The following is a 24,851-nucleotide window of genomic DNA, read 5'->3' on the forward strand; positions in this document are numbered from 1 at the left end:
AAAGGTGCACTATGTAGTATTTTTGCAGTAAAATATCCAAAAACCACCAGGCCAGTGTTATATATTTTGTTCAGTTGAGTTCTTACAATATCCCAAATGTTCCAACTATTTGTAAATTTTGATAAAATTGCTATTTTAACCAAGGAGCCGGGACGTCTGAGGGAGTCGCCTCAATTGTGTCATATCTGCGTTACCCTCACTTCCGGTTTTATTCTGCAGAAGTGTTTTACTCTTAGCAGTGTGAACAAGTGTCACAGCAGCCGCTGAGCGAATGCAGAGTAACATCATAACATCGTTTTAAACGCACTTAAATGTGTCTAATGTGATAAACAGAGCAGTGTTACCTCATAATCATGACCGCAAAAACGGAAATGGCGCCGGCGACCGTGTCCCGTCATAATAAAAGTCCCGCTGCTCAAGAGCCGTGTGTTGCACTTCAATCTCTCCAGCGGCCTTGCTCAGCTCCCACAACATTCGGTCCTGCTCTGTAACGTTAATAACCGCATCCATGAACATGATTTCTTCCACCGGCTGTGAGGTGAAAACCACATGTCCCAAGATTCTGAGCTCAAACTTGGCGTCATAAAACTAACCCTTAGTTTTGAATAGGTGACCTCTAGCAGATGGGAAAATTACACAGTGCAGCTTTAATAATAAAGCTTTTAATAACAAAAAAGAACAGGTTTTGGTTGGTCAATGGTGGAGTCGTTTTCAGTTGCAGTCGTTTTCAGTTGCTTCAAAATAGCAACTCATCAACAATACGCCTGAACACATCTCGTTTTCAGACCTGCACGCCCATGGGTGAACAGACGGGCGCGAGTGCATTTGCTATTTAAATAATGTGGCGTTAGATGTGAAAATGATAACTGCATTGAGCTGAAACTAACAAAACGAAAAAGAAAAAAAAAAACACTTGCTCTGCATTGCACCGTGTATAATTCAGAATTTCGTGATATAAACTCACAATTTCGTGTTTATATCTCAAATCTTCTGAGGAAAAAAATTATTTTTGCCCTCAGAATTGGACTTTATAATTCACAATTCTGACTTTTTAACTCGCAATTCTGATTATCATGCAATTCTGACTTTATAACTCGCAATAGCATGAAAAAAAAGTCATTCACTAATATGTAAACTCACTATTGTGAGATTAAAAAGATGCAATTATCTTTTGATGTAAAATTAATTATAGTAATTTATAGTAATTATGTTTTATCCTGTGGCGGGAAAAAGGTTCCATAGTTTAATGCACCCTTGCTAAATAAAAGTTTGAATTTCTCTATCCAAAAATACTGACCCAAAACTTTGAACATTAGTGGATGTATGGATGATCCATGAACCTAAATATGCATTATTAAATAAACATTGAATATCTTAATAACACTCTTACTGCACCAGTAAAACAATTCAATTAGGGTATCAAAGAGTTAATTTTCTTGCTGAACATGACCATAAGTTTCACAAGTTTCCATTCTCCAATTTTTTTTTGTTCTAATACCAGAGAAATGTGTCTTTGGTATATTAAGGATAAAATATACATTTTATGAATCCATGCAGTGGAAAAGTCGAAGAAGACGGTTTGCACATGAGCTCCACAATGGTGGAAGTGAAGGAAAAAGTTAAAAAGACAATGAGCAATAGAAGCAGAGAAGTTGACAGCGAGAGCAGAGATGAAAGGGGAAAAGAGCTAATGTGTACATGCACAATTAATGAGGATGAATTTGAGAACAGAGGAGACACTGCGAGAGGAGCAAAAATGGAAAAAGTGACATGAGAGAAAGAAAGGGAGAGACAAAGCAAGAAACCCCACCATGGTTAAATATAGAGAGGCAGCTCAGTAATGAACAGAGAGATCGAGAGGTTTGTGTGAGGTGTTTGGGTCGTTGTACTGATTGATTTGTGTGTGTGCTTCTGCAGGAGCTGCATAAACAGTTGGAGGAGGTGACTAAGGACACGGAGATTGTGGAAATCAGGCAGAGGGAGGCGGAGTGTGAGCTGGAGGCGTCCCGAGACCGAGTGCAGCAGCAGGCCACTGAGATCCTGCTCAAAGCCAGTGAGATATATGCACCTCTGCTCTCAGTCGACTGTTTAATCGCACTCCACTCAGCTTATTGATTCATCCTTCTATATTGCTTTAGGCTACTAATCCATTACCAACATGCACAGCAGGGTTGTGGTCCATTCAGAATGAAATGCAATTAAGTGCCTCCAAGTTGAAACTAAACTCCTCAGTTTGAATTGAATTCGATGCAAACAGGATACAGAATTGGAATTCAAATGAAACCGAAAAGTAATTCAAAATTAAATTAAATGAAATTCATATAGGTTAGCTGTTGTTTGTAAATACACTCTAAAAAATGCTGGGTTAAAAACAACCCAAGTTGGGTTGAAAATGCACCGACCCAACAATTGAGTTGTTTTAACCCAATGGTTGAGTTGTTTTAACCCAGTGGTTGAGTTGTTTTAACCCAGTGGTTGGGTTAAATGTTGCTTAAGACAACCCAATTGCTGGGTAAGAACAACTCAACCATTGGGTTAAAACAACCCAATTGTTGGGTCGGTGCATTTTCAACCCAACTTGGGTTGTTTTTAACCCAGCATTTTTTAGAGTGTAATGTTTTTTTTTTTTCATAATGCAAATATTTCATAATTATTACTATTGTTATTGGCAGCATTGGGTATGTTACTCTTAAAAAGTAATTCATTACTAACTACTAATTAACTACATCTTCAACAGAAGACTACTAATTTCTCTGTACTAATAAGTGTTGCATTGCATATTACTAATTACTTCTAAATTTCATATCAACCTGGACGATTTGAACAATACAAGGATAGATAGGAAACTCCTCTTTTAATACTGTTTTTCATGAACTGACCCAAGTATTTAAATGGAGAAGGTTACATTAAAACACACATATTTGCATACATTAGACGTTAAATGTTTATGTTAGTATTTAATGCAATTATATTAAATAAACTGAAATTAAATGACAGAAAAATGAAGAGTAATCCCTTATTTACTTTTTCAAGGGAAAAGTAATTAAATTATAGTAAAATAATTACTTAATTACTTTTTTTTGTATTTTAGATTAGTAAAAATAGTTACAATTATTTTAGCCCATGCATTTCAAAAATGTTTTGTAATATTAATAAAAAAATAACAATAATTACAATTATAACTTTTTATTTATTATTATTATTATTATTATTATTATTATTAGTAGTAGTAGTAGTAGTAGTAGTAGTAGTAGTATATATATATATTTTTTTTTAAGTTAAAATCTATTGTAATTTCTTAGATAAGACTTGGGGCCGGTTGCATAATAGACACAGTATTAAGATAATAGACAATAAATAGTCTGATGAAAACTAAAGTCACTGAAGAAAGATTTTTGCATAAAATAAGCACACAGCTAAGTAAGAAAAAGTTACTATATTGCATTGCTTTGTGGGAAAAATAAGATGCTGAACAACTTAAACAAAATGGCTGACAGTGGGCACTCATCACAATTTTTCTTCGCTGAAATTATTTGTATTTTGGAGGAAAACAATTATTCTAAATCCACTTTAATTAATACATTTAGCGACTACAATGCCAATAGGAAAAACACAAGGTGTGGAACACAATAACCGAAAAATTTAACAGCGTCAACCCGTCTGTCTCGCGATCCATCAAAGATGTTCAGAAACGTTTAAAAAATATGGTTCAAGAGGCAAAAAAAGGAAATATTCAAGTGAAAAAAAACCTGCAACTGGGGGAGGACCAACTCCTAAATTGAAAAGGACAATAGAAATTATAATTGAAATATATGGGGATGAATCTCCGATGTTTTGGGAATCCCCCCCGTGGGTATCCGGGCGGACGTTACCCGCAGCGGGGGAGGGTACCGCTGTCGCACCAGCACCGCTTGGACAGTCAAGACAGTCTAATAATTAAAAAAAATAATAATAATAATTTAAAACTGTACTACTGTTTTGGGTTGAGTAGCCTTTTTTTTCTAGTAGACTGTGAGGTGACTTTAACATTGATCCCTCATATTTTTCTTTTGATGGTGTGTTAGTTTCTATGGCAGCATAGATTGTAAGAGAATGTTAGCCAAGGGGAAAACAGTCTTACTTTTTTTTCTTAGACCAATCTAAAATTTTATACAACTGACTTAAAAAGTAAATACCAGTCTTAAAGATAAAAATTAGACGACTAACTTGTAAGACTAGTCTTAAATAGATTTATGCAACTAACCCCTGCCCTGATTATAATTTTATTTTTATTTATTTGGCCATCTGGTCCCACTTTTTATCAGGTGACCTTAACTATAATGTACTTATTGTGTTCATATTGTATTCCAAAATACTTGATAATAAGGTGGGAAAGGGTAAAGTTGGGGACAGATGTGGTGGTATAGGTCAGTTTAAGGGTAGGGTTAGGTGTAGGGGTCAAAAGTGTCATTAGAAATGTAACTACAGATGTAATTACATGCAGGTCTTTTTTTTAAATGTTAGCATAATGTAAAAACATGTATGTACACAATAAGTGCATTGTATCAAAATATTAATTTAAATGTTATTGCATAATAGTTAAGTGTATCTAATATAAACTGGGTCCAGTTATCTTTAAAACTTGCTATATTCCAACCTAAATAGTTGATTGGCTAAAAAGTAGCGTTTTCTTTTCTTTCTTTTTTTAAGAAAATAAAAGAAAAAAACTAAACTAATTTATCAGACTATATTATTGGTAAAAGGCTAACTGGATTTAGTCATCAACTCTGTCAAATTAGTGCCACAGCTCCGCTGACAGAAAAGTTTGGGGTTACGGATCAGCCCCTGGTATCTTGGCAACAGCAGATGTGTGTCCTAGCTGTGTTCATCACCCACATTCTGGAATGTTCCCTGAGGGAGGCAGAACCCAGCTGGGTCTGTCACACCTAAATGCCAAACAGACTTCTGATCTTCTATCTGGGAGAAACAACAAGGGTTGAAGCGCTCAACTGGCACTCTGCCTTTGTGTTTAGTGTAACTACAGTGAGAATGTGCTTTCTGCACAGCATTAATGAATTTAACATGATGCAGAAGACGTTATCTGAGATTTTTATCCAGGCGTGAACTCGGGTAGCCCATGCATTGACCACCAGGCTGTATCAAGTACATTTCTTTTAAATGTCAATAGTTAAGTAAAGTGCAGATATCATTAACTCTAATGTAATTAACCAAGATTAAACACTCTTTTAAGAAACTGCAGAACAATCAAGGGCTGTGTCTGAAATCACGTACTATGTGAGTAGGTACTACATTTGAATTTGAACGGACTCTGCGACCGTTAAAAAAAGTACATTCTATATAGAATGAATGAGCGTAGTATAAATGTAATCCGGACATACTACATCCGCCATGTTACCGTTACCATGTGACCTAACAGCGCCGGTTACGTCCCTTCACCTCCATTTATAAATCGTATCCCGTTGCCTCATGGGATATTAGTGTCCATCGTATGCACACTTCAAAATCTCGCCGGACGTAGTAGGCCATCCGGGTAATTTTCGTCAACTTTTTCTGAATACCATGCATTCGGACATACTACTCTGCTGACGTTCTGTTTTTCGCATACTATATAGTAGCGAAGTATTCGATTTCGGACGCAGCTAAGGACACTCAATAACTCAAATACTACATCCCACAATGCAATGCACCAAAACTGACCATTCATTTCCAGTGACAAATTAACTGAAAGCAATATCATTCTCAAGTTTAACTCTTTCTTGCAATGTTATTTTAATATTATTTAGGCACTTTTATAGTATTTAATCATATTCTGAATTCGCTTTTTATGTTTTTAGTTTTCATTTTCAGTTTAGTTTAAGTATTTTGTTAAATATTTATTTATTCTTTTCATTTGTTTTATTTCAGTTTTAGTAATTTTAGGACCTAAACTTTAATGAAAATTAGAATGCTGCCTTGGAAACAAACTGAAATAAAGATGTATTTATTTTTTATTTCACTTAAACATTTATTTTATCAAGATTTTATCTTTATTTTATTTTTATCTTTGTCAGCCTTATTTCAATTAACTGTTGTTTTCATTTGAATATTTATATTTACTTTTTTTCAGTCTTATTTCAATTAACGCAAACCATTTTGAATAGTTTTAGAAAATGCTTTTTAATTTCTCTGTAAGCATTACTTTCCTTATGCTTTCAAATCACGGTACATTGATGTCATACACTGATCAGGATGCACTGCGTCGCTTCAAGTCAAACACACCTTAAATCTGCAGTGGTTAGGTGGTTTAGCAGCCATGTGGTACAAGTTGGAAAATTGCAACTTTACATGTTGTAATTACAAGTTCAACAAGTACGTGAAGGCTTTTTACGGTTCCGAATCGTTACTGTAATTACGGCATGATGTGTGAATGCACCTTTAGTTCTGGGACACAGCCCTGCAGAGTTTAGTTCCGACGTAACTGACCCAACATCCAAAACTATGATTTGTGCTGGGCCAAATGCGCTCATTGTATGTGCGTAGCCTATACATATAATGATATTTTGGCTAGCTGAGAACTCGCGAAGAACTTATAAAATGTGTGAAGGAGTCAAAAAATTGGCAGGAAACCCTCCGACACACACAGACGTCACATGAGGAGTATCTGTTCTGACCCCTGTACCGAACTGTGATGGGCAAGATCATGACTTTGACGAGAAAAAACAGGTATGCTTGAGCATTCCTTTTCTAGGGTCACATCTTGTGACATCATGTCCCGTACATGTCTCTGGTCAGTGTTGCGTTCATATTTTACTGTAACCGCATCAGTTCGCTTGTTTGGTGCGGAATGCAGAGTTCACATGAATAATGAACCGCACTAACAGAGCAATCGCACCAGTTTTAATCGAACCAAACATGCCAAGTGTGAACACACCCATAATTAGGCTTGGAACTAAACTCTGCAGGGCTGTGGTCTTCCAGGAACTGAGTTTTTCACCCATTCGTTGACCCTTTGGTACAGCTCTGTCTCCAACTTTCTCTCCGCTGTTCAGGTCAGATCGGAAGCCTGCAGGCCACTCAGATGACTCACGAAGCGGTCATTCGGGATCTGGAATCGGAAAAGTCTCGTCTGAAGGACAAGGTGTTACGTCTGGAGGAAGAAAGAGGGGCATTGCAGAACAAATGTCAGACACTGGACGAGAGGCAGAGACAACAGCTCATCTCCCTGGAGAAGGTGCGGATCAATTCGATGCAGTTTACTGAATATGGATCAGTGTAGGCACGCTTAGTGTTTGGACACTTTCTGGTTGTCAGACATCACCAGCATGATACTAGTTGGATTTATACAGCAAAAAAATGGAAGTTCTAGCAGCGTTTTTTTGCGGACACCACTTGGTTGGATATTTTATACCTAATACAAGGACTTTTTAAGTGTCCAAATATGTTTTGAGGGCATGGTTTGTATTGCACCATAAGATCTTGAAGCATAGTTGGTGTGTGTAGGAGAGCTGGTGCGAGGAAAAACAGCTCAAGATCTCGCAGAATCTGTCTGTAAGTATTTCAAACATCAATCTTCTGCAGAAACATTTATTTCACATGAGTTCCTCTGAGACATCATTAGTTTAGTTTTAAGCATATACAAGCCCATCTCTCGTGTTAAACACTAGCTGCTTTATCACAGCTAAATCCAGACCTCCATGTTTTATTCAAAACACTCCATCCTCACTGCAAGACCGCAGATAATATGTCTTTTTGTGGACGGTCGGTTTGATTGAATGGGAATTCTTATTTCTCAGTGGTTTCTTTCTGCCTGGTAATCATTTTTCTTTTGCGGAGACAGCATGGCTATTTATTTGACTCGCTACAGTATGGCATTTCGTGCTGTTTTCACGCAACAATCTGCTCTAGCAGTTTGGCTTTTTGGCTGTCCTGTCGCATTTAGGCTTTGTTTCATTATTAATACGTTGAGAGCCCCAATAAACAGATTGTGGGAATGTGGACTTGTTTTTGCTCCTGAAATATGCCTCTCAGCAGTTTTTGAAGTAGACTTTGGGAAACTTTTATAAGAGCCAGGGAGCAGTCCAGTCATTCCCCTTCTCTCTTCCCATAGCTTACTGTCATTCTCAAGTATTTTGGATCTATTATTGGGACAAAAGGTACATCTTTGTACCTAAAGAGAACATATTAGTAGGGTACAACATGGTTAAGGGCACACCCTAAAATGAGCTTTTCACTACTTCAATAGTGTAGTGATTGCATAAAAAATATATTTGTTTTATTAAACATGGAGCAGCAGATTTTGTGTGAAAATAAAACATACAAGTGTTTTTTTTGTTTTAAAATCTCATAAATGTATGAGGTGGCAAGGTTGGCTTTTTACCCCACACACAAAGTATTGATTACAATTATTTATTATTAAGACATCATTTTAGATTTTTCTTGAGCTCTATTCGAACGGTAATTGTTTCTTGTGGGGCTGTAAGGTATTTTCATCATTTACAGGGGCTAGTCTGTGATTCTATTGCCATCTGAATCCAGAATGTCAGTGTTTTTCTCCCACCTCCCCGGCTGAATTACCTACTGTTTTTAGATGAATACCATGGAAATGTGTTCATTTAATTGGCATCTGAATCCACATCTCTGAGTAAAAAAAAATTATAATAATTGTTTCAAAGTTCATATCCTTTTTGACCGGAGCACTGTATCGTTGATTTTAGCCTACTCTTTTATTACCGAAATGCTGGTAATCTTTTATTACCACTTAAAAGAGAAAGAGAAGAAGAACATGTAACGTTAAACATTTGAAATGGGCCGTTATTATGGCAGTAGTTAACGTTAAATTAGCAGCATTGTGTTTACCTCAAGTAAGTAAAAGTTAACTTAAAATTTCCACATTTTTAAAATGATACCCTAGATTCCTATATTTTTAAACGGGAGATTTAATATCCTGTTATTAAATAAAATGTTTATTCTTATTATTCCAAGCTGACATTTTATTTACAGTAGACAATCATTAGACTGACCATGTGAGCGAAAATGGTTTTAGTTTCTTACCGGTTTCATTTAGCCCTATGTATAAATTAATTCATAACTTAATTGATATTGACCAGCTCACTTAGCACAGCGTTCGTGGCTCGACTCGTCGAGACTGTTTTCCAAGATGGATGCTGTCTGTATACGTGTAATGCACTATCTTTATAAAGTATCTTCTTATTAAACTGTTTGTACACTTACAAAGTTCTCAATGCTTCGGTTTGCATGTAGGGACCCTCATTATGCTACCGTGTTAGTATGAGGCTATTTTGAGCCTTGTCAGTGGTATTAACTAGCGATTTAATATAACTTACCCTTTGCCCCATAGACAAGCGTTATAAGCTAATCTGTTTTTAGAGATAAAACTCATCTCAGAGAACGATCTACTCGGTAACCATCTGTTAATTAGCCCTAGGGTCATTTTTCACCGGAGTTATATTTAAGGTTAATGTTCAAATTCTGTAATCCAAATGGATAGAAATGTTATATGCAATTCATTTATTTATTTTTTTATTTAGACTCCCGTCCCTTCTTTCTCTCCATTGTGTTCATTCTAGTTGCTTTGGAAACATGGGATTGTGTGAACAATATCCTTAAGCACGTCAGAACAGGGTCAGGTGAAACCAGCCTAATTTCAGCGCTTCCCTAAGACCAACTAGTCAAATTTGCAAAAAAATACTCCTATATAGAATATATGAAGTATCATGTTATTATTGGCTGTCTTTTTGGACTGCTGCTGTTTGCTTGAATTTCAGAATTATTCTCTTTTTAAAAGGTCTCATCAATCTTTCTCTCCGTTTCTTTCTGTCGCCCACATCACAGTTTGTTAGCAGCACAGCCTTGAGTTAGGTGTTACTATGACAACACTCGCTAAATAGAGCGGGAAAGCATTGTGGAGAGATTCACATTGCTGACACTTCTGCTGGTCTTATAATAGGAAGTTTATTTACTTGCGGGCAGTTGCTTCACAGTGTCAGGGTGGGCTTTGAAGGTGTGTTTCGGGTTTCACTGTTATACTTTTAGATTGGATTTCTGAGCAAGAGGCAGTGTCTCTTATTGATATCAGTTTGTGCCCTTTTCATAAACCATACTCAAACTTCAACAGACTCACTTTCGCTTTGTGTCCTGTTTATTCATGTGAATATTAAAAGGGCAATAGCTTCATTTTTTATCACATATAAGTGTTTATTTAATGTCAGGGATATTAAATGTAATTTCTAGAGGAATTAACATTTCCTAACTCAAAGCTTCCTTCGCAGTCCAAAAAGACCATTTATTAAAGGTATACTTCGCTGCTTTTTCATATTAAACTATGCTATTCCCTTAACTAAAACGAGTTGATAAATACCTCTCTAGTCTCAGTGCGTGCACTTAATCTCTCTGACGCGCGGTGACGATCTGATAGCATTAAGCTTAGCCCACTAAGCCCAGTTCATTCACTATGGAACCAAACAGAGATCAAGTTACAAGAGACCAAACACCTCCACATTTTCCCTATTTAAATACAGTTCCGGTACTGTATATTTGATTAAATAAATGCCTAATATACATGTCTAATATACATACATACAGTACTATAATATACAACATAATAAATATTTATATATTTGTTTATATTTATACAGCTCTGGAAAAAATGAAGAGACCACTTAACATTGAGAAATCCATGTTAATGGGTCTCTTAACTTTTTTCATATATATATGAAAACCCACTGTATTTTTATATTAGCATCAGACCATCTTTTAAAAACATTTGTGTTTTCATTTTTCTCAACAGTCACTTCGAGAGGAAAAGCAGATCTATGAGAAGGAACTCATCAACTTGCGTGCCAAATATGAAGAAGACACCGCTCACTTTAAGGATGCCCACAGTCGAGCGGTGGAGGAGCTCTCCAGGAAGCACCGGGCCGCTCTGGAGAACACTCAGAGCATCTCTGAGAAAGAGAAGAACCGCCTCCTGTCTGTGAGTGAACTCTGCCACAACACCCTTCGCTGTCAGCTTACAACTTAAAAAAAAAAAAGAGCTGTCCTGTTGAGATATCAGCATGACTGCACTTTAGACATTAGGTTCAGACTGAAGATGTAACTCGCTGTCTAGCATCAGTCAGGAGGTGTCACCTTGCGAAAGAACAGGAAGTATTTGAGCGTAAGTGGAAGATCAGGGAGAACAATTGGAGAACAGAATAATTTGACAAACCAGATTTATTTTTGACAAAAACTGATTTATTAATATTTATTTCAATGCCCACGATGATCCAGTCTGTCTGCTGAGATAATAATTAGGTACAAAGATAAATGAAAGTTGAACCAAAATACAGATATTTTAGGTAGTTTGTTCATTAGTTTTATATTTTTTAGTGTGGCTAGTTATTGTTAACTAAAACTAAAGCAAGTACTATTAAAAATAGTTTTCAGCTGAATAAAGCTATATATATATATATATATATATTAGTGGTGGGCCGTTATCAGTGTTAACGTGCTGCGTTAACATGAGACACTTATCGGGCGATTAAAAAAAATAATGCCGTTAATCTATTCTCAAAGTTGGGCTGGGAGCTGGGTCTATACCAGCGTTTCCCAACCGGGGTGCCACGGCATCCTGCGGTGCCGTCTGACGAGAGCAGGGGTGCCGTGTAAAAGGTGCCGGGACGCACTTGCACCGCGGATCCTCTGATGACCCATATTAAATATGGGTTATAACTTGAAAATAATGCTTTATGTATGTTTCTGTCGATGGATACACATGCTGGCTTCTCAGTGATACATTACAACAGCGATGATAAAAGAAAAACGTTGGCAAAACGGTCTCTCTTTGTAAACTGTTCATGCATGAGAGTGCTGCCGTATGTCCGAATATGAACAGTTATTTCTCTATAAAAATCTATGCTCACCTCATATATATATATATATATACACACACACACACACACACACACACACACACACACACACACACACACACACACACTCACACGTCGTGTTTCCATGTTTTAATGGGGACTTTCCATAGGCGTAATGGATTTCATACTGTACAAACTGTACATCCTATCCCCCTACACTGCCCCTGCCCCTAAACCTACCCATCACAGGAAACATTCTGCATTTTTACTTTCTCAAAAAAAACTCCTTCTGTGTGATTTATAAGATGTTTTCCTCATGGGGACCTAAAAATGTCCCCACAAGGACAAGGATTTCGGATATTGCCATCTTTGTGGGGACATTTTGTGAAATTAGAAATGTTAGATACAATTAGAAATGCTAGCATTGGTTTATGTTGATGTACTAAAATTTAAATAAATTGAAGCTACATAGAAATATAAAAAAAATACAAAATGAAATCAGAAAATATGACAATAATGAAAAAATGTTAATACATTCTAAAATACTATAAATAATACTGAAATAACACTGGATAAACTTTCATTATTTTTTTATTTTATTTTATTTACATATTTATTTATTATATTTTTTTCCATTTTGTAAACACATTTGCAGTGAAATGTTTATGAGTTTGATTGGGCGTAAAATAGGGAAGTGAATTTTCCTTCCTTTTAAAAGTTTTATTTTAGTATCCTATTCCTAACTATGTGGTCTTTAGTCTCCTTGTTAGAGTGTCCACCTCCCACGCCAGAAACCCCAGTTCAAATCCCATTCGAAGTGGAGTAGAGTAGGAGTATGACCGGTTACATTTGGTGTCGTAATCTGGATGGGAATGAGATTTAGGGAGGGTGAGTGTAACGTAGGTCAGTAAGAGCTGTGTGTGTAAACCTCACGTCATTTCAAGAGGTGCACTAGAGACTCCGGTGTTTAGTCTCCTTGTTGTTGTTAGCACGCTCGCATCCCACGCCTGAGACCACAGCTTGAATCCTGCTCACAGTCGGTTGGTAGGATCGGTTACACGTGTACAAAAAATTCCGAGCTGGGATTTTTTTGTGCCAGTGTGAATTCACCGTAACATATCTTACACCTAAATAAATAAGTTGTTAAAAATAAAAGATTATTTTAGGTCGTGTCTTATCTTGCCTAGGGCATTAAGTGATCCAGAACTGCCACTTCAAATAAAAAAACAGGTGCATGATGCCTCTGAAAGCACCAGATGAGTTTAAATTCTCTATAAGAACTAGAGAATAAATGTAGTTTGTGGAACAAAGTTCTCAGATAGAAACAGGCTGTTAAATACATTTAGTTTTTATTCATAACTAGTGGTCGACCCATATTGCCATTTATTTTAGTTAATAATAAATAATTTAGAAATAAATTATTTGAAAATTATTTAAAAAGTACCTCTGTAAAACAAACAGACATACATCAGATGTCAACTTCTTGATTCTGTATTCCTATTAAAGTATTTTTCCCAAATAAAGAAATGGTTAAAAAAATATGTATAAAAAGGAATACACTTGTCACAATAGTGCACTCAGTAATATGCTAAGTTTTGCGCACTAGTTTATTAGTATATACTTTTTATTAGCCTATAGTAATAATAGAAAAGCAAACGTTATAATACTTTTTTGTATACCATTTGCTTTCTTAGTTTAATGTTCGAACTAGATAGGACTTTTAAACAGAGACAGAAACTAATGAAGACATCACATCAGTCCCACTTCCAACATATTGGCCACAAACCGATAAATACACATACACTATATTGCCAAAAGTATTGGGACACCCCTCCAAATCACTGAAGTCAGGTGTTCCAATCATTCCCGTGGCCACAAGTGTATAAAATCAAACACCTAGGCATGTAGTCGCTTCTACAAACATTTATGAAAGAATGGGTTGCTCTCAGGAGCTCAGTGAATTCAAGTATGGTACCGTTTATGGTAAGTATTGGAGACGTTTTCTCTGGAGACGAGTGACCAATTACGCTTCTCTGTCTGGCATTCCGTTGGACGAGTCTGGGTTTGCCGGTTGCCAGGAGAACGGTACTTCCCTGACTACATCGTGTCAAGTGTAAAGTTTGGTTGAGGATGGATTATGGTGTGGAGTTGTTTTTAAGGGGTTGGACTTGGCCCCTTAGTTCCAGTGAAAGGAACTCTTAATGCTTCAGCATATCAAGACATTTTGGACAATTTTATGCTCCTAACTTTGTGGGAACAGTTTGGGAATGGCCCCTTCCTGTTCCAACATTAGTGTGCATCAGTGCGAGTTTAGTGCGGAGGAACTTGACTAGCCTGCACAACAACCGGTTCCTGACCGCAACCCGATAGAACCCCTTTGGGATGAATTAAAGTGGAGACTGCAAGCCAGGCCTTCTCGAATGTGCATCTATAGAATACTGGTCAAAAAGTCCCATAAACTCTCCCAAACCTTGTGGAAAGCCTTTTGGAAAGAGTTGGAGCTGTTATAGCTGCAAAGGGTGGTTCAGCTCCATATTTAAACCTTCAGATGAAGAATGTGATGTCATTAAAGTTCATGCACATGTAAAGGCAGACGTCCCAGCACTTTTGGCAATATAGTGTATATTGGCTGATACTGATATATAAAAAAAATGCCACATTTTGACCACTATATACAAGGCTTGGCGATATGTAGGTCGGCAACTTATCATAAGCTTTTTCTTTTAGTATGTGTGAGTGAAAAAAACAAATCCAGTAGAGAAACAGAAAGGGAAAGCGCAGGTGCTTCAGCTCCAGGAGGTTTGGTAGAAAGGAAGAGTGCAGTTACCCAGCTTGGCTTCCTTGCTTCATTAGGCACAACAGTCCAAATTCATTTCTCACACACTCACGTCCGTCGTGCCTCCATCTCACCCTCTCCACCCTGCTCAAAGTGTCCCAGACAGGACAAACTTGATCTTTATTGATCCAGCAAGGAAAGGAATAACTGTTATTTCACTCATCGATGGAGACAGGTTCGTAAATAGCAAATGTAATGACTAAACCGTCTGTTTTGATTTGACTAGCTGATAGCATATGAAATGAAAGCACACAAAGCTGCACGGAATTGACTCAGTCAGAGCGCAATCTGTCACCCTCCCTCAAAATAGGCAGCTGCCAGCAGGCCAGCACGTCCACATCCAAACAGTTCACAACTACTTAATCTTTGTGTAATTATAAATCATGCACACCAGATTGTTAGCTGAACATAGTAGAGCAGCAGTGAGTTATTACTCTTTCCAGTTCAGAGATCGTCCCAGGGTGTGCATTCATCTTCAGCTCTCTGAAGCCGAAGTCGAACAACGATGTTGACTAATGGTTTTAATGTTTGCTCAGTAACACTGTAGTTTAGGGTCCAATTCTTACTGTTAAGTTACTTATTCGCATGCATATTGCTAGGATATTGGCTGTTTATTAGAATTCATAAAGCACATATTAATGCCTTAATCTGAATGACCATATTCTACTTCCCTTAATCCTACTCAATACCTAAACTTAACTTAATTAATCAGTAATAATTTTTTAGGAGTTTATTGCAGCACAAGTCACAGTTAATGGCTAGTTAATAGTGTGAACTGTACCCTAAACTATTATTATTTCAAACCTAAGTGTGACTATTTGTTCTTATTGTTTTAATGAAAAACGTTTCTTATGTTAACCAAGGCTGAATTTATTTGACAGAAAATAGAGTAAAAACAGTAACATTTTGAAATAATATTGCTATTTATGTTAATATATTTTCAAATGTAATTTATTCCTGTGATGTCAAAGCATCATTACTCCAGTCTTCAGTTACATGATCCTTCAGAAATCATTCTAATAGCTCAAGAAACATTTCTTCTTATTATCAATGTTGTGCTGCTTTTTTGTGTACCGTTTTTAAGGATCATTTGATGAATAGAAATAAAACAGCATTTATTTGTAATACAAGCATTATGTAAACTTCCTTCTTGAGACTTTTGAATAAAATTATTACTTTCTTAAATTTTTTTAAAAATCTTACTGACCCCAAATCATATCCCATTTTAAATGGCTGTGTATGTGTGGATAATAAAATGCTGTACATATTATATATTTTATAATAATACAGTATATACCTGACATTTGAGAATATACAAATTGCTGGACCAACTTTTTTTAATTATCTCAACAACTTTAAAACAGATATTATATATATATATATATATATATATATATATATATATATATATATATATATATATATATATATATATATATATATATATATATTATATTTTTGCTTTTATGAAAGGTTTCAAACCTAAAATGATGCCATAGTATTTCGTTTTTAATTTTGTATTATTAAGACACCATTTTAAATAGTTTTCAGTCTGTTCATTTGTTCAGATAGTTGCACCAACTGACATTTTGGGGGTTTAATTAATAATATGGGTAACACCATATTTTAGTGTTCAGTTGGTGACTATTAACTAGTTGCTTATTCGCATGCATATAACTAGGATATTGGCTGTTTATTAGTACTTATAAAGCACATATTAATGCCTTATTCTGCATGACCTTATTCTACATCCCTTAATCCTACTCAATACCTAAACTTAAATGCTACAGTAACTACCTTACTTACGATTAATAAGCAGTAAATTAGGAGTTTATTGAGGAAAAAGTCATTGTTAATAGTGAATATGAAATTATTAAAGTTATATTAAAGTTGTCACAATTTACCAGTGTGAGTGCCCATGATCACCACCACGGAGAGCACTCCACCCCAGACTGTCACTCCATCACAAACTACATTACCCATAATCCTTTGTCTGGACTCAATAGCACTTACTGTTTACACCTGTGTCTCATTATCCTGGTTTCCTCACCATATAAACCTGGTAATCTCTTTAATTTATTGCAACGTCTTGTTTTTTTGTATACTGCATTTCTGAGCATTTCCCTGGTTTCATGTTTCTTGGTTTGTTGGATTTCTTGTCTGTTTCCTGGATTACCCTTTTGCCTCTGTCCCTGGTTTTGTTTGCTTGATTGGACTGCCTACCTGTTATGACCTCTTGCCTGTTTGTTGACTACAAGTGTGGATTTAAATAAAAGCTGCGTTTGGATCCTACCTTCTGTCTCGGAGCAGTTACGTTACAAAAGTGTTACCATAATATGTATTATTTAAATGTACTAAAACGAATTCAAACTAAATAAAGTGATGCGTCATTAATGTATCAAATTATTTTGAAAGGAAATAATGCACTTAAATATGCACGACATGCCATTGACCCATAAGAATTTGGATATGAATTAAGATATACTGTATAATTTGGACCAGTGAACAATCATGTACTTCTGAAGAGTCCAGCGCCACCTGAGCATAAGTAGAAATGCTAACTTCTACCTTTCTCCAGGTACTATTAACCTTTTCAATCTGGATGCTGACACTATCATGCAAGTGCAAGCAGTGTGGTAACCTAATAATGCATATAGTTTCTAAATGCTCAATGGTTTTTCATTTCCCATACTTTCTGAAAAGTTCCCTTCATGCTTACAGAGATTACGCCTGCCCAAAGCCGGCCTGCTCCGCCTTTATCACCTGCTGTCAAACCCTTCAGCAAACCTTTGTGCCGGTGGACATCGCCAGTGATGCCGCAGCAGCAAACGGTTAATCACATTACAGCATGGCTGCTTTGGGCTTATCACACCGACGCCTTAGCGCTCGTTACTCTCAGAAATGGAAATGTAGTTTGAAAAATTGAGGCGCAGATGAATAATCAATGAGAGTGGCCTCCTGTTAGAGTGTGCCGCTGACTCACAGCCTTGTACAGAAACAGCATGACGACCGCGCTGACGTCCTATATTAAAAGAAGCCTAGGGCCCTTCCACTCTCTCGTTCTCGTTCTCTTTCTTTATCTTTCTTTTCCAGAGCACATTCGGTTTCTAGTGTGTCCATAGTGAGTTTGGTGACTCACTACTCTAATGACAGACCTTGTGGCATTAGAAGAACCTCTTTTTTTTTTTTTTTTGGAAACCTCCACAAAATAGAGTCACATATGTGCGATTGTATTTAATATTTTCTGGTGAGGGAGATCACAACTGGATTCTACTTAATTTGACATGGATCCATTTTTACCATCGTGACACACGTCTTGTCACTGAGGCACAGCCAGGACACTCAAGAGGTTCCATTTGCATTTTTGTGTGCCTTGAATTGAGGATGGAGTGAATTATGCACACCTGCCAGCTATACTGAGCGCTCAGCCCATTTGCCCGTCTGTGCTAACCATCAATTTTTTAAACAGGCATACTTAAGATCTCTTTCTCCTCACGGCCCACAAGCCCACATATGCGCAGGATTTTCACTACCTATTCTTGTAGGTGATGTGTATATGAATATACACAGAAATGAAGTGACGTGGGTTTGATTTGTTGTAGACTTCACTTTAATCAGCATGTGCAAGGAGCTCTCCATTGCTCTTTGAGATAAGTGGGAGAGATCATCTAATCTCTGTTATCTTTAATTTGTCAACATTTATTGCTTTTCTCTTTCATGTCAATAACTTACTTCTTGTAATATATGTTTGGCTATAATTGTGAGTTTTTCAGAAAGTTAACAGAGTTGAGAGTTTTAGAGTTTAATTTGACATTAGCCTTGACATGTACACCGATCAGGCATAACATTGTGACCTAATATTGTGTTGAACCCTCTTTTGCTGCCAAAACAACCCTGACCCGTCAATGCATTTGCTCCACTAGACCCCTGAAGGTGTGCTGTGGTATCTGGCACCAAAATGTAAGCAACAGATCCTTTAAATCCTGTAAGTTGTGAGGTGGGGCCTTCATGGATCGGACTTGTTTGTTCAGCACATTCCACAGATGCTTGGCTGGATTGAGATCTGAGGAATTTGGAGGCCAAGTCAACACCTCAAACTCGTTGTTATGTTCCTCAAACCATTACTGGACCATTTTTGCTTTGTGGCAGGGTGCATTATCCTGCTAAAAGAGGCCACAGGCACCAGGGAATACCGTTTCCAATAAAGGGTGTACATGGTCTCCAACAATACTTGGGTAGGTATGTGTCAAAGTAACATCCACATGGATGGCAAGACCCAAGGTTTCCCAGCAGAACAATGCCTAAAGCATTACACTGTCTCTGCCGGCTTGCCTTCTTCCCATAGTGCATCCTGGTGCCCTGTGTTCCCTAGGTAACCATGAACACCATGACTGGCTATGCAGCCCCATTCACCTTCACCTTCTATTACCTGTTTAATCGGACCACACTGGCCAGCCTTCCCTCACCATGTGCATCAATGAGCCTTGGCCGACCACTTTTGATAGATACTAACTACTGCAGACTGGGAACACCCCACAAGAGCTGCAGTTTTGGAGATGCTTGTCTATCCATCACAATTTGGCCCATGTCAAACTCACACATACAACTTTGAGGATTAAATATTCATTATTCCATTGATTATCAGTACTGTGTCGTTCCCTGGATGATCCAGGGCTGTTTTTTCGTTTTGTGATGATTGATTGTATATGAGTCTCTTGTTTGTCCTGAGCAGTTAAACTGCCTGATGTTCTTCAGAAAAATCATCCAGGTCCTGCACATTCTTCATTTCTTCAGCATCTTTTTCATATTTGAACCCTCTCCAGCAGTGACTGTATGATTTTGAGATTCATCTTTTCACACTGAGGACAATTTAGAGACTCAAACACAACTATAAAAAAAAGGTTCACACATTCACGGGTGCTCCAGAAGGAAACACAATGCATTAAGTAAGCACAATAAAAACTTATTGAATTTGAAGATCAAGGTAAATTGTACTTAATTTGTCTTCCGGGAAATGTAATTATCTTCTGCCGCATCTGAAGGGGAGTACTTAATGGGAAAAAAAAGATATTTAAACAAAATAATTTTAAAAAATGACATCCTATTCAAAAGTTTTCATTATAGGAATTAATCACATTTTAAAATATATAAAAATATAAAACAGTTTAATAAAATAATACTAATTTTTTTTAGTAAAAGTAAAATAACAAATAAATGCAGCCTTAATGAGCATAAATATAATAAAACAAAACATCTAATGTACATTGAATTAATTTCATGCATCTTTTTGCCATCTTTTTGCCATAAAGAATGTACTACTACATTCTATCAGTCCAGGTCAATGGGAGATTCTAATTTTAATTTTAAAGGTCTAGGAAACAAAATTTAATGAAGTCTGTACATTTAAAAGGCTCAGGCTGATTTAATTACAGAATTTTAATTCTTAGAGCATAACCAAAATATGCGAGGAATATTAATTCAATACTACATTGAAAGCGTTATAATAAGATCTATTGTATCCTCTGACTGTGGTGGCAGGACACAATCAAATATTGCATTTCATTCTGTAAATGTCACAAGATGGCTATGATTAGTTTCTGCATTATTTTCCAGGAGGGATCTAGAAAGCTGAAGAATCTTATTATGAATAATATATAGTTATTCATTTCTTCTCACGCTTTGTTTTTGCATTGCAAATCTTGTCATCTTATTTTTTCATACTTCCTGAGACAGATATTAAATGGATTTCCGAAGGCACTTCCCTGACATGTGTGAAATTAAGTTTCCAGACGGTGATGTCTTCAAAATGTCACAGCCTAAAAAATAATTTTATCATGATTAAAGAAATAGTTCAACCAGTAATGAAACTTCTGACTTTATATACTCACCCTCATGTTGTGTCAAATACGAGTTTCTTTCTTCGCATGGATTTGCATCGACATGAGTAAATGACAGAATGTATAACTTCAAAAGGTGGAGTAATAGATTAACACAATGTCAACACATGGTTGTCTGATCTTCAGTAACATAAATTGTTTCACACATGTTTGTAAGCGGTTGTCATTTATAATCGGCATGTTCTGTTGGACTTATAGGAGATGGAGGATCAGTTCGAGAAGGAACGCAACTCTCTAGAGCAAGAAAAGAGCCTTTTGCGAGAGGAACTGGACAATATACGAGAGGAGCTCAGTGCCAAACTCAACATGGCCAACAATGAGGTAATGTGTAGTAATGTGTGAACATTAACGTGTGTGCTGAAACCTTCATTTACGTCTTTTATAACAAATAAAACACCATTTATTGACTATGTTTGTATATGCACCAATAACCTGATTATTTTCAATAATAAGATTGAGGACTTAATATGAGATATGTTTGTTTTTGCTTTGGACTCCCCGGATTGCCTGTTAGAGGAAACATCACCGCCACCCACCCCCCATACTCTTAAATTAGGCGCTATTTGAAGGAAAAGCCATTTGTAGTGGTATCCAAAACCGAGGGCTGACCCAAGCCTTTGTGGGGCCCTATGTAGAATTTATTTTGGGGGTCCCTCGGCGCCGCCAATACGATTAACTATTTTAAGTGCTTGATTATTCGCACACTATAAATCTAAAACGCCCGTTATCAATTTTATTAGTTGTTGCTGTTTTGCTTCTACAGTTTTTAATTGGGACAGTAGCAAACACACAAGAGTGGCCAGGTGTTTATCTGCACTATAATATTTAAAGCCTTACAGAACTAAGTGGTATACTTAATGTGGTGTGCTTAAAAGTAGCTAAATAAACCAGTAGACAATGCATTACTATAAACAAGTTACCACTTGTTTTTAATTTGTACAATTGATTTTGTGTGTTGTAGCACGATACATTGTTTCTGTTGCGTGTCCTCCATCTGGAGCGTCCAGTCTGAGTAGGAGGGAATGGGAGATCTAACTTTCTCCAGTATTTTTAATTTGGGGTACAGTACTCATTTCAGCTAGCCTGACAAGCCAGACCCACATCAAGATGTTTGGTCTGGAAACTCACCATAGACAGGGCTCAATCCGATAAACGGTTGTCTTTCAAACTCCCTCTGCACACAATTGGATAGCGCTACAACCAACCAGAGCAACGAAGGTGAAGCGGAGCTAGTTGATAATTAAACTTTTGCCGTATCTGGTCGGCAAAACTCTGAACACATCTTCCCTTCTTAAGAATGACTTAAGTGCCGTTCTTTGTTCCTTTCTCATAAAAAAGCTTAACTCCAAGTCTTCCAGAGTCGCAGTCAAAGCTGATTAAAATAACTGCCATTCTCCGGCTTCTATGTTTATAAGTTGCACACTAAAACTCTGCAACTCTGCCGTCATTATATTAAGCCCACCCACCGACTCTATACACGATGTGATTGGCCTGACCTGAGTTTGGTTTTTCCAGCTCACAAGTCTATGGAGAGTTGCTAGACAACACACGCTGCAAAAGAGATTTGCTGCCGCTAGGGTGTGTCTAGATTTCTAGGTTACATTTCAGTTGCAAGCTGTCATTATTACATACTGCACCTTTAGGTTCAGTTTTTAAGCTCATCCCTCACTAACTTTCCTCCGTCTCGTTCACTCAAATGTACCTGTGCCCACTACTTGTGGAACCCTTGCAATTAGTTTAATCACAATATTGCCTAAACCTCGTTATAAATGCATTATGAAGATGCATGTAAATCCATGTAGTCACTGTTAGGAACTCTTGCTGTTTAAACTGCAGCACACTGCTGCATTGCTTAGTGTTGTCCATTCTTTTTAAACCCCTATGCTGTCTCTGTGAAAGTGATTTAGCAGGTAGAAAGGAAGGCATGGAAGTAGAGGAAGGAGGTGATCAATTTCAGTGTCATGTGTTTATCATCTCATTAGTCTCGATGTGTTTTAATGGGCTTCTGGTACGCAAATCTGGCTGGGTCCCATATACTTAACCACAGCTGCAAATGGGCCAAGGAGACCCCTGAAAAGGAGCAGCGTCACTGATTATTACCCTATCATTCAATTTAGCGATGTTTAATTTACTTTTTGAGTCATGCGTGATAAGCACATGAAACTCTGAACTTGCAGGAAGATCCATCTTGAGATGGTATCTGTGTTTTGAAATATGGTAGCTGTGGTTTCTAGCTTATCTAAGCTGGTCTTTAGCTCCAGCCTGACCACTGTAAGCTGGTAATGACCAACTGGTAGCTGATTTGTTGCTGGTCAAAGATCCATCTACAAACCAGCTTCTTGCACCATCTAGAAACCCATTATCCACATATGCTACGTATTTAGCCTTGCTTCCCACTTGAAGGCTGTTGAACTGAGTCTTAAAAAGCAGTGTATCATTCATTATTTATGTGTTGTGTACAGTATTTGTATGTGCATTAAAGCATTGAGTTGTTGACTTAGAAACATGCTAACTTCAGAATCTTAATTTGATTGAGATAGTACTGAGAGACTTTTAAGTGTTACATTTGGGTTAGGATGCTGTTTTTAGAAGTTATCCTGCTGATTTGCTGGTCCTAGGGGGGTTTTCAGCTGTTTTAGTGGAGTGAAAAGTACCCCAAACCCCTCCAAAACCAGTCAACAGACCCACTAAGATGTTAAATAGTTGGTTTAAGCTGTTTTTAGTAGCTGGTTATGTTGCTCACAAGGGTATGAAATGTACAGTTATTTATTTTTAAAGGTCCACTGAAGTGCCTTGAAACGGGCCGCATTATTCAATGTGTTAAGGTAATTTCCCCTGAAACGGCTCCAGCTGTTAGCAGCTCCTCCCCTTTTTTGAAACAGCCAATAGCGTTTCGTTAATATACAGTTTGACTAGAGCGCAAGAGCGGACCTTTCTCTGTTTGGTAAAGCCAGTTTCCTCTAATCGTTTACCATCATAATCTCCTCCATGGGTCAATATGTTTGTTGTCTGCGCCGACTTGCGCATATGATCCGCGCTGCGCTCTCGTGTCCGTAGTCTAAATTTAGACCAGAACCGTTGGGGTGTGTGCGCTGCTGCGGTGTGTGAAACTAACGTGAAAACAGACTTTATTCGCCTCAAATGAAAGCATATTTACACTGAATTGTTTCCTATCACATATATAGTGTGCTATGTGCCTTTCACCATGTAGAAATTTGTAAATGCGTGTTAACAACTTACCGATTTCAGCCACAGCTTCAGCAGTGTAGGGGGCGGGCTTTAGATTCTAGAGAGCATTTTGATTGGACAGAAGATTTGACGAGAAAGTGAAGTCTGCGATGATGTCACCAAAATCTGAGATTCGTTTTAACGGAAGTGGGAGACTGTAAATTTTTAATGCTTATATCTCCTAAATGCAAATTTTGTCATAGTTTTGGAACATACCAGCTTATTCATAACTTTAAGGCTAACACAGTCATACTAAAAGCTAAAAAACTTAAATTTTGATTTCAGTGGACCTTTAAGCATTTTGTTTATTAGAGTTAATCATTTGTTACAATTGTGCAAAAAATGCATTTAATATTATATTATTATTGTTATTATTATTTATTTTTAATATTGTACTCAGTATATAGCATTTTGCCTCATTCTTACAGTAAGCCAACAAAGAACAAGCTCAAAAGTAAGTAACTTTTACTGTTCCTCAGGTGAGTCATCTCCAAGAGCTGGTGAAGCAGGGAGAGCATGGACTGGGTTCTGCTGAGGGACACATCTCTAATCTGAAGGACGCCCAGAAGAAGCTTCTAGAAGAGCTGGATGCCACGCGGGCCAGACTCAGAGAGACCAGCAACCTCCTAACAGCCCTTCAGGTCTATTAGCATAAGCAATTACTCTTAAAAAAAAAAAAAAAAAAACTCTGGGTACTGCTTTTGCCCTCAGTTTCCATGAATAGCTTCTAAAAACACCTGCAACAAGTTCATAATTTTGAGGTGTGTAATAAATGCCCTGTTGAAGTACAACCACCTGCATTTTTGTGACACTTCATTAGAGAGGCCTCTTCATGGTTCCTCTTCCTGTGTCCTTGACCTGAATCACAGGTTCTCAGAATGACCATGCATGCATAATGAATCAGACATGTGTGTGTGTGTGTGTGAGAAGAGAAATGAGTGAGTTGAGAAATGAAAAAGGATTTCCATCTCCAGTATGATTGATAGCTGTGAAGAAGGGCCCTCCCTCTCGTCCTGAGTGCCGCCATTAGAACTCAAAATT

The 24,851-nt window shown here is 37.2% G+C and overlaps 1 protein-coding gene across 2 annotated transcripts in view; it reads left to right on the plus strand.

Moving 5' to 3' along the window:
* fam184ab (family with sequence similarity 184 member Ab) overlaps positions 1-24,851 on the plus strand; it is a 159,016-nt gene that overhangs the window by 56,483 nt on the left and 77,682 nt on the right. For both annotated transcript variants that reach the window (XM_067417968.1, XM_067417969.1), the window contains exons 4-8: positions 1,918-2,053; positions 7,029-7,210; positions 10,787-10,972; positions 20,781-20,903; positions 24,290-24,451. In XM_067417968.1, coding sequence (XP_067274069.1) covers positions 1,918-2,053; positions 7,029-7,210; positions 10,787-10,972; positions 20,781-20,903; positions 24,290-24,451 — 789 coding nt within the window. The remainder of the gene's footprint in view (positions 1-1,917; positions 2,054-7,028; positions 7,211-10,786; positions 10,973-20,780; positions 20,904-24,289; positions 24,452-24,851) is intronic.

This window comes from Pseudorasbora parva, chromosome 15, assembly GCF_024679245.1.
Source record: "Pseudorasbora parva isolate DD20220531a chromosome 15, ASM2467924v1, whole genome shotgun sequence".
Classification (NCBI taxonomy): domain Eukaryota; kingdom Metazoa; phylum Chordata; class Actinopteri; order Cypriniformes; family Gobionidae; genus Pseudorasbora; species Pseudorasbora parva.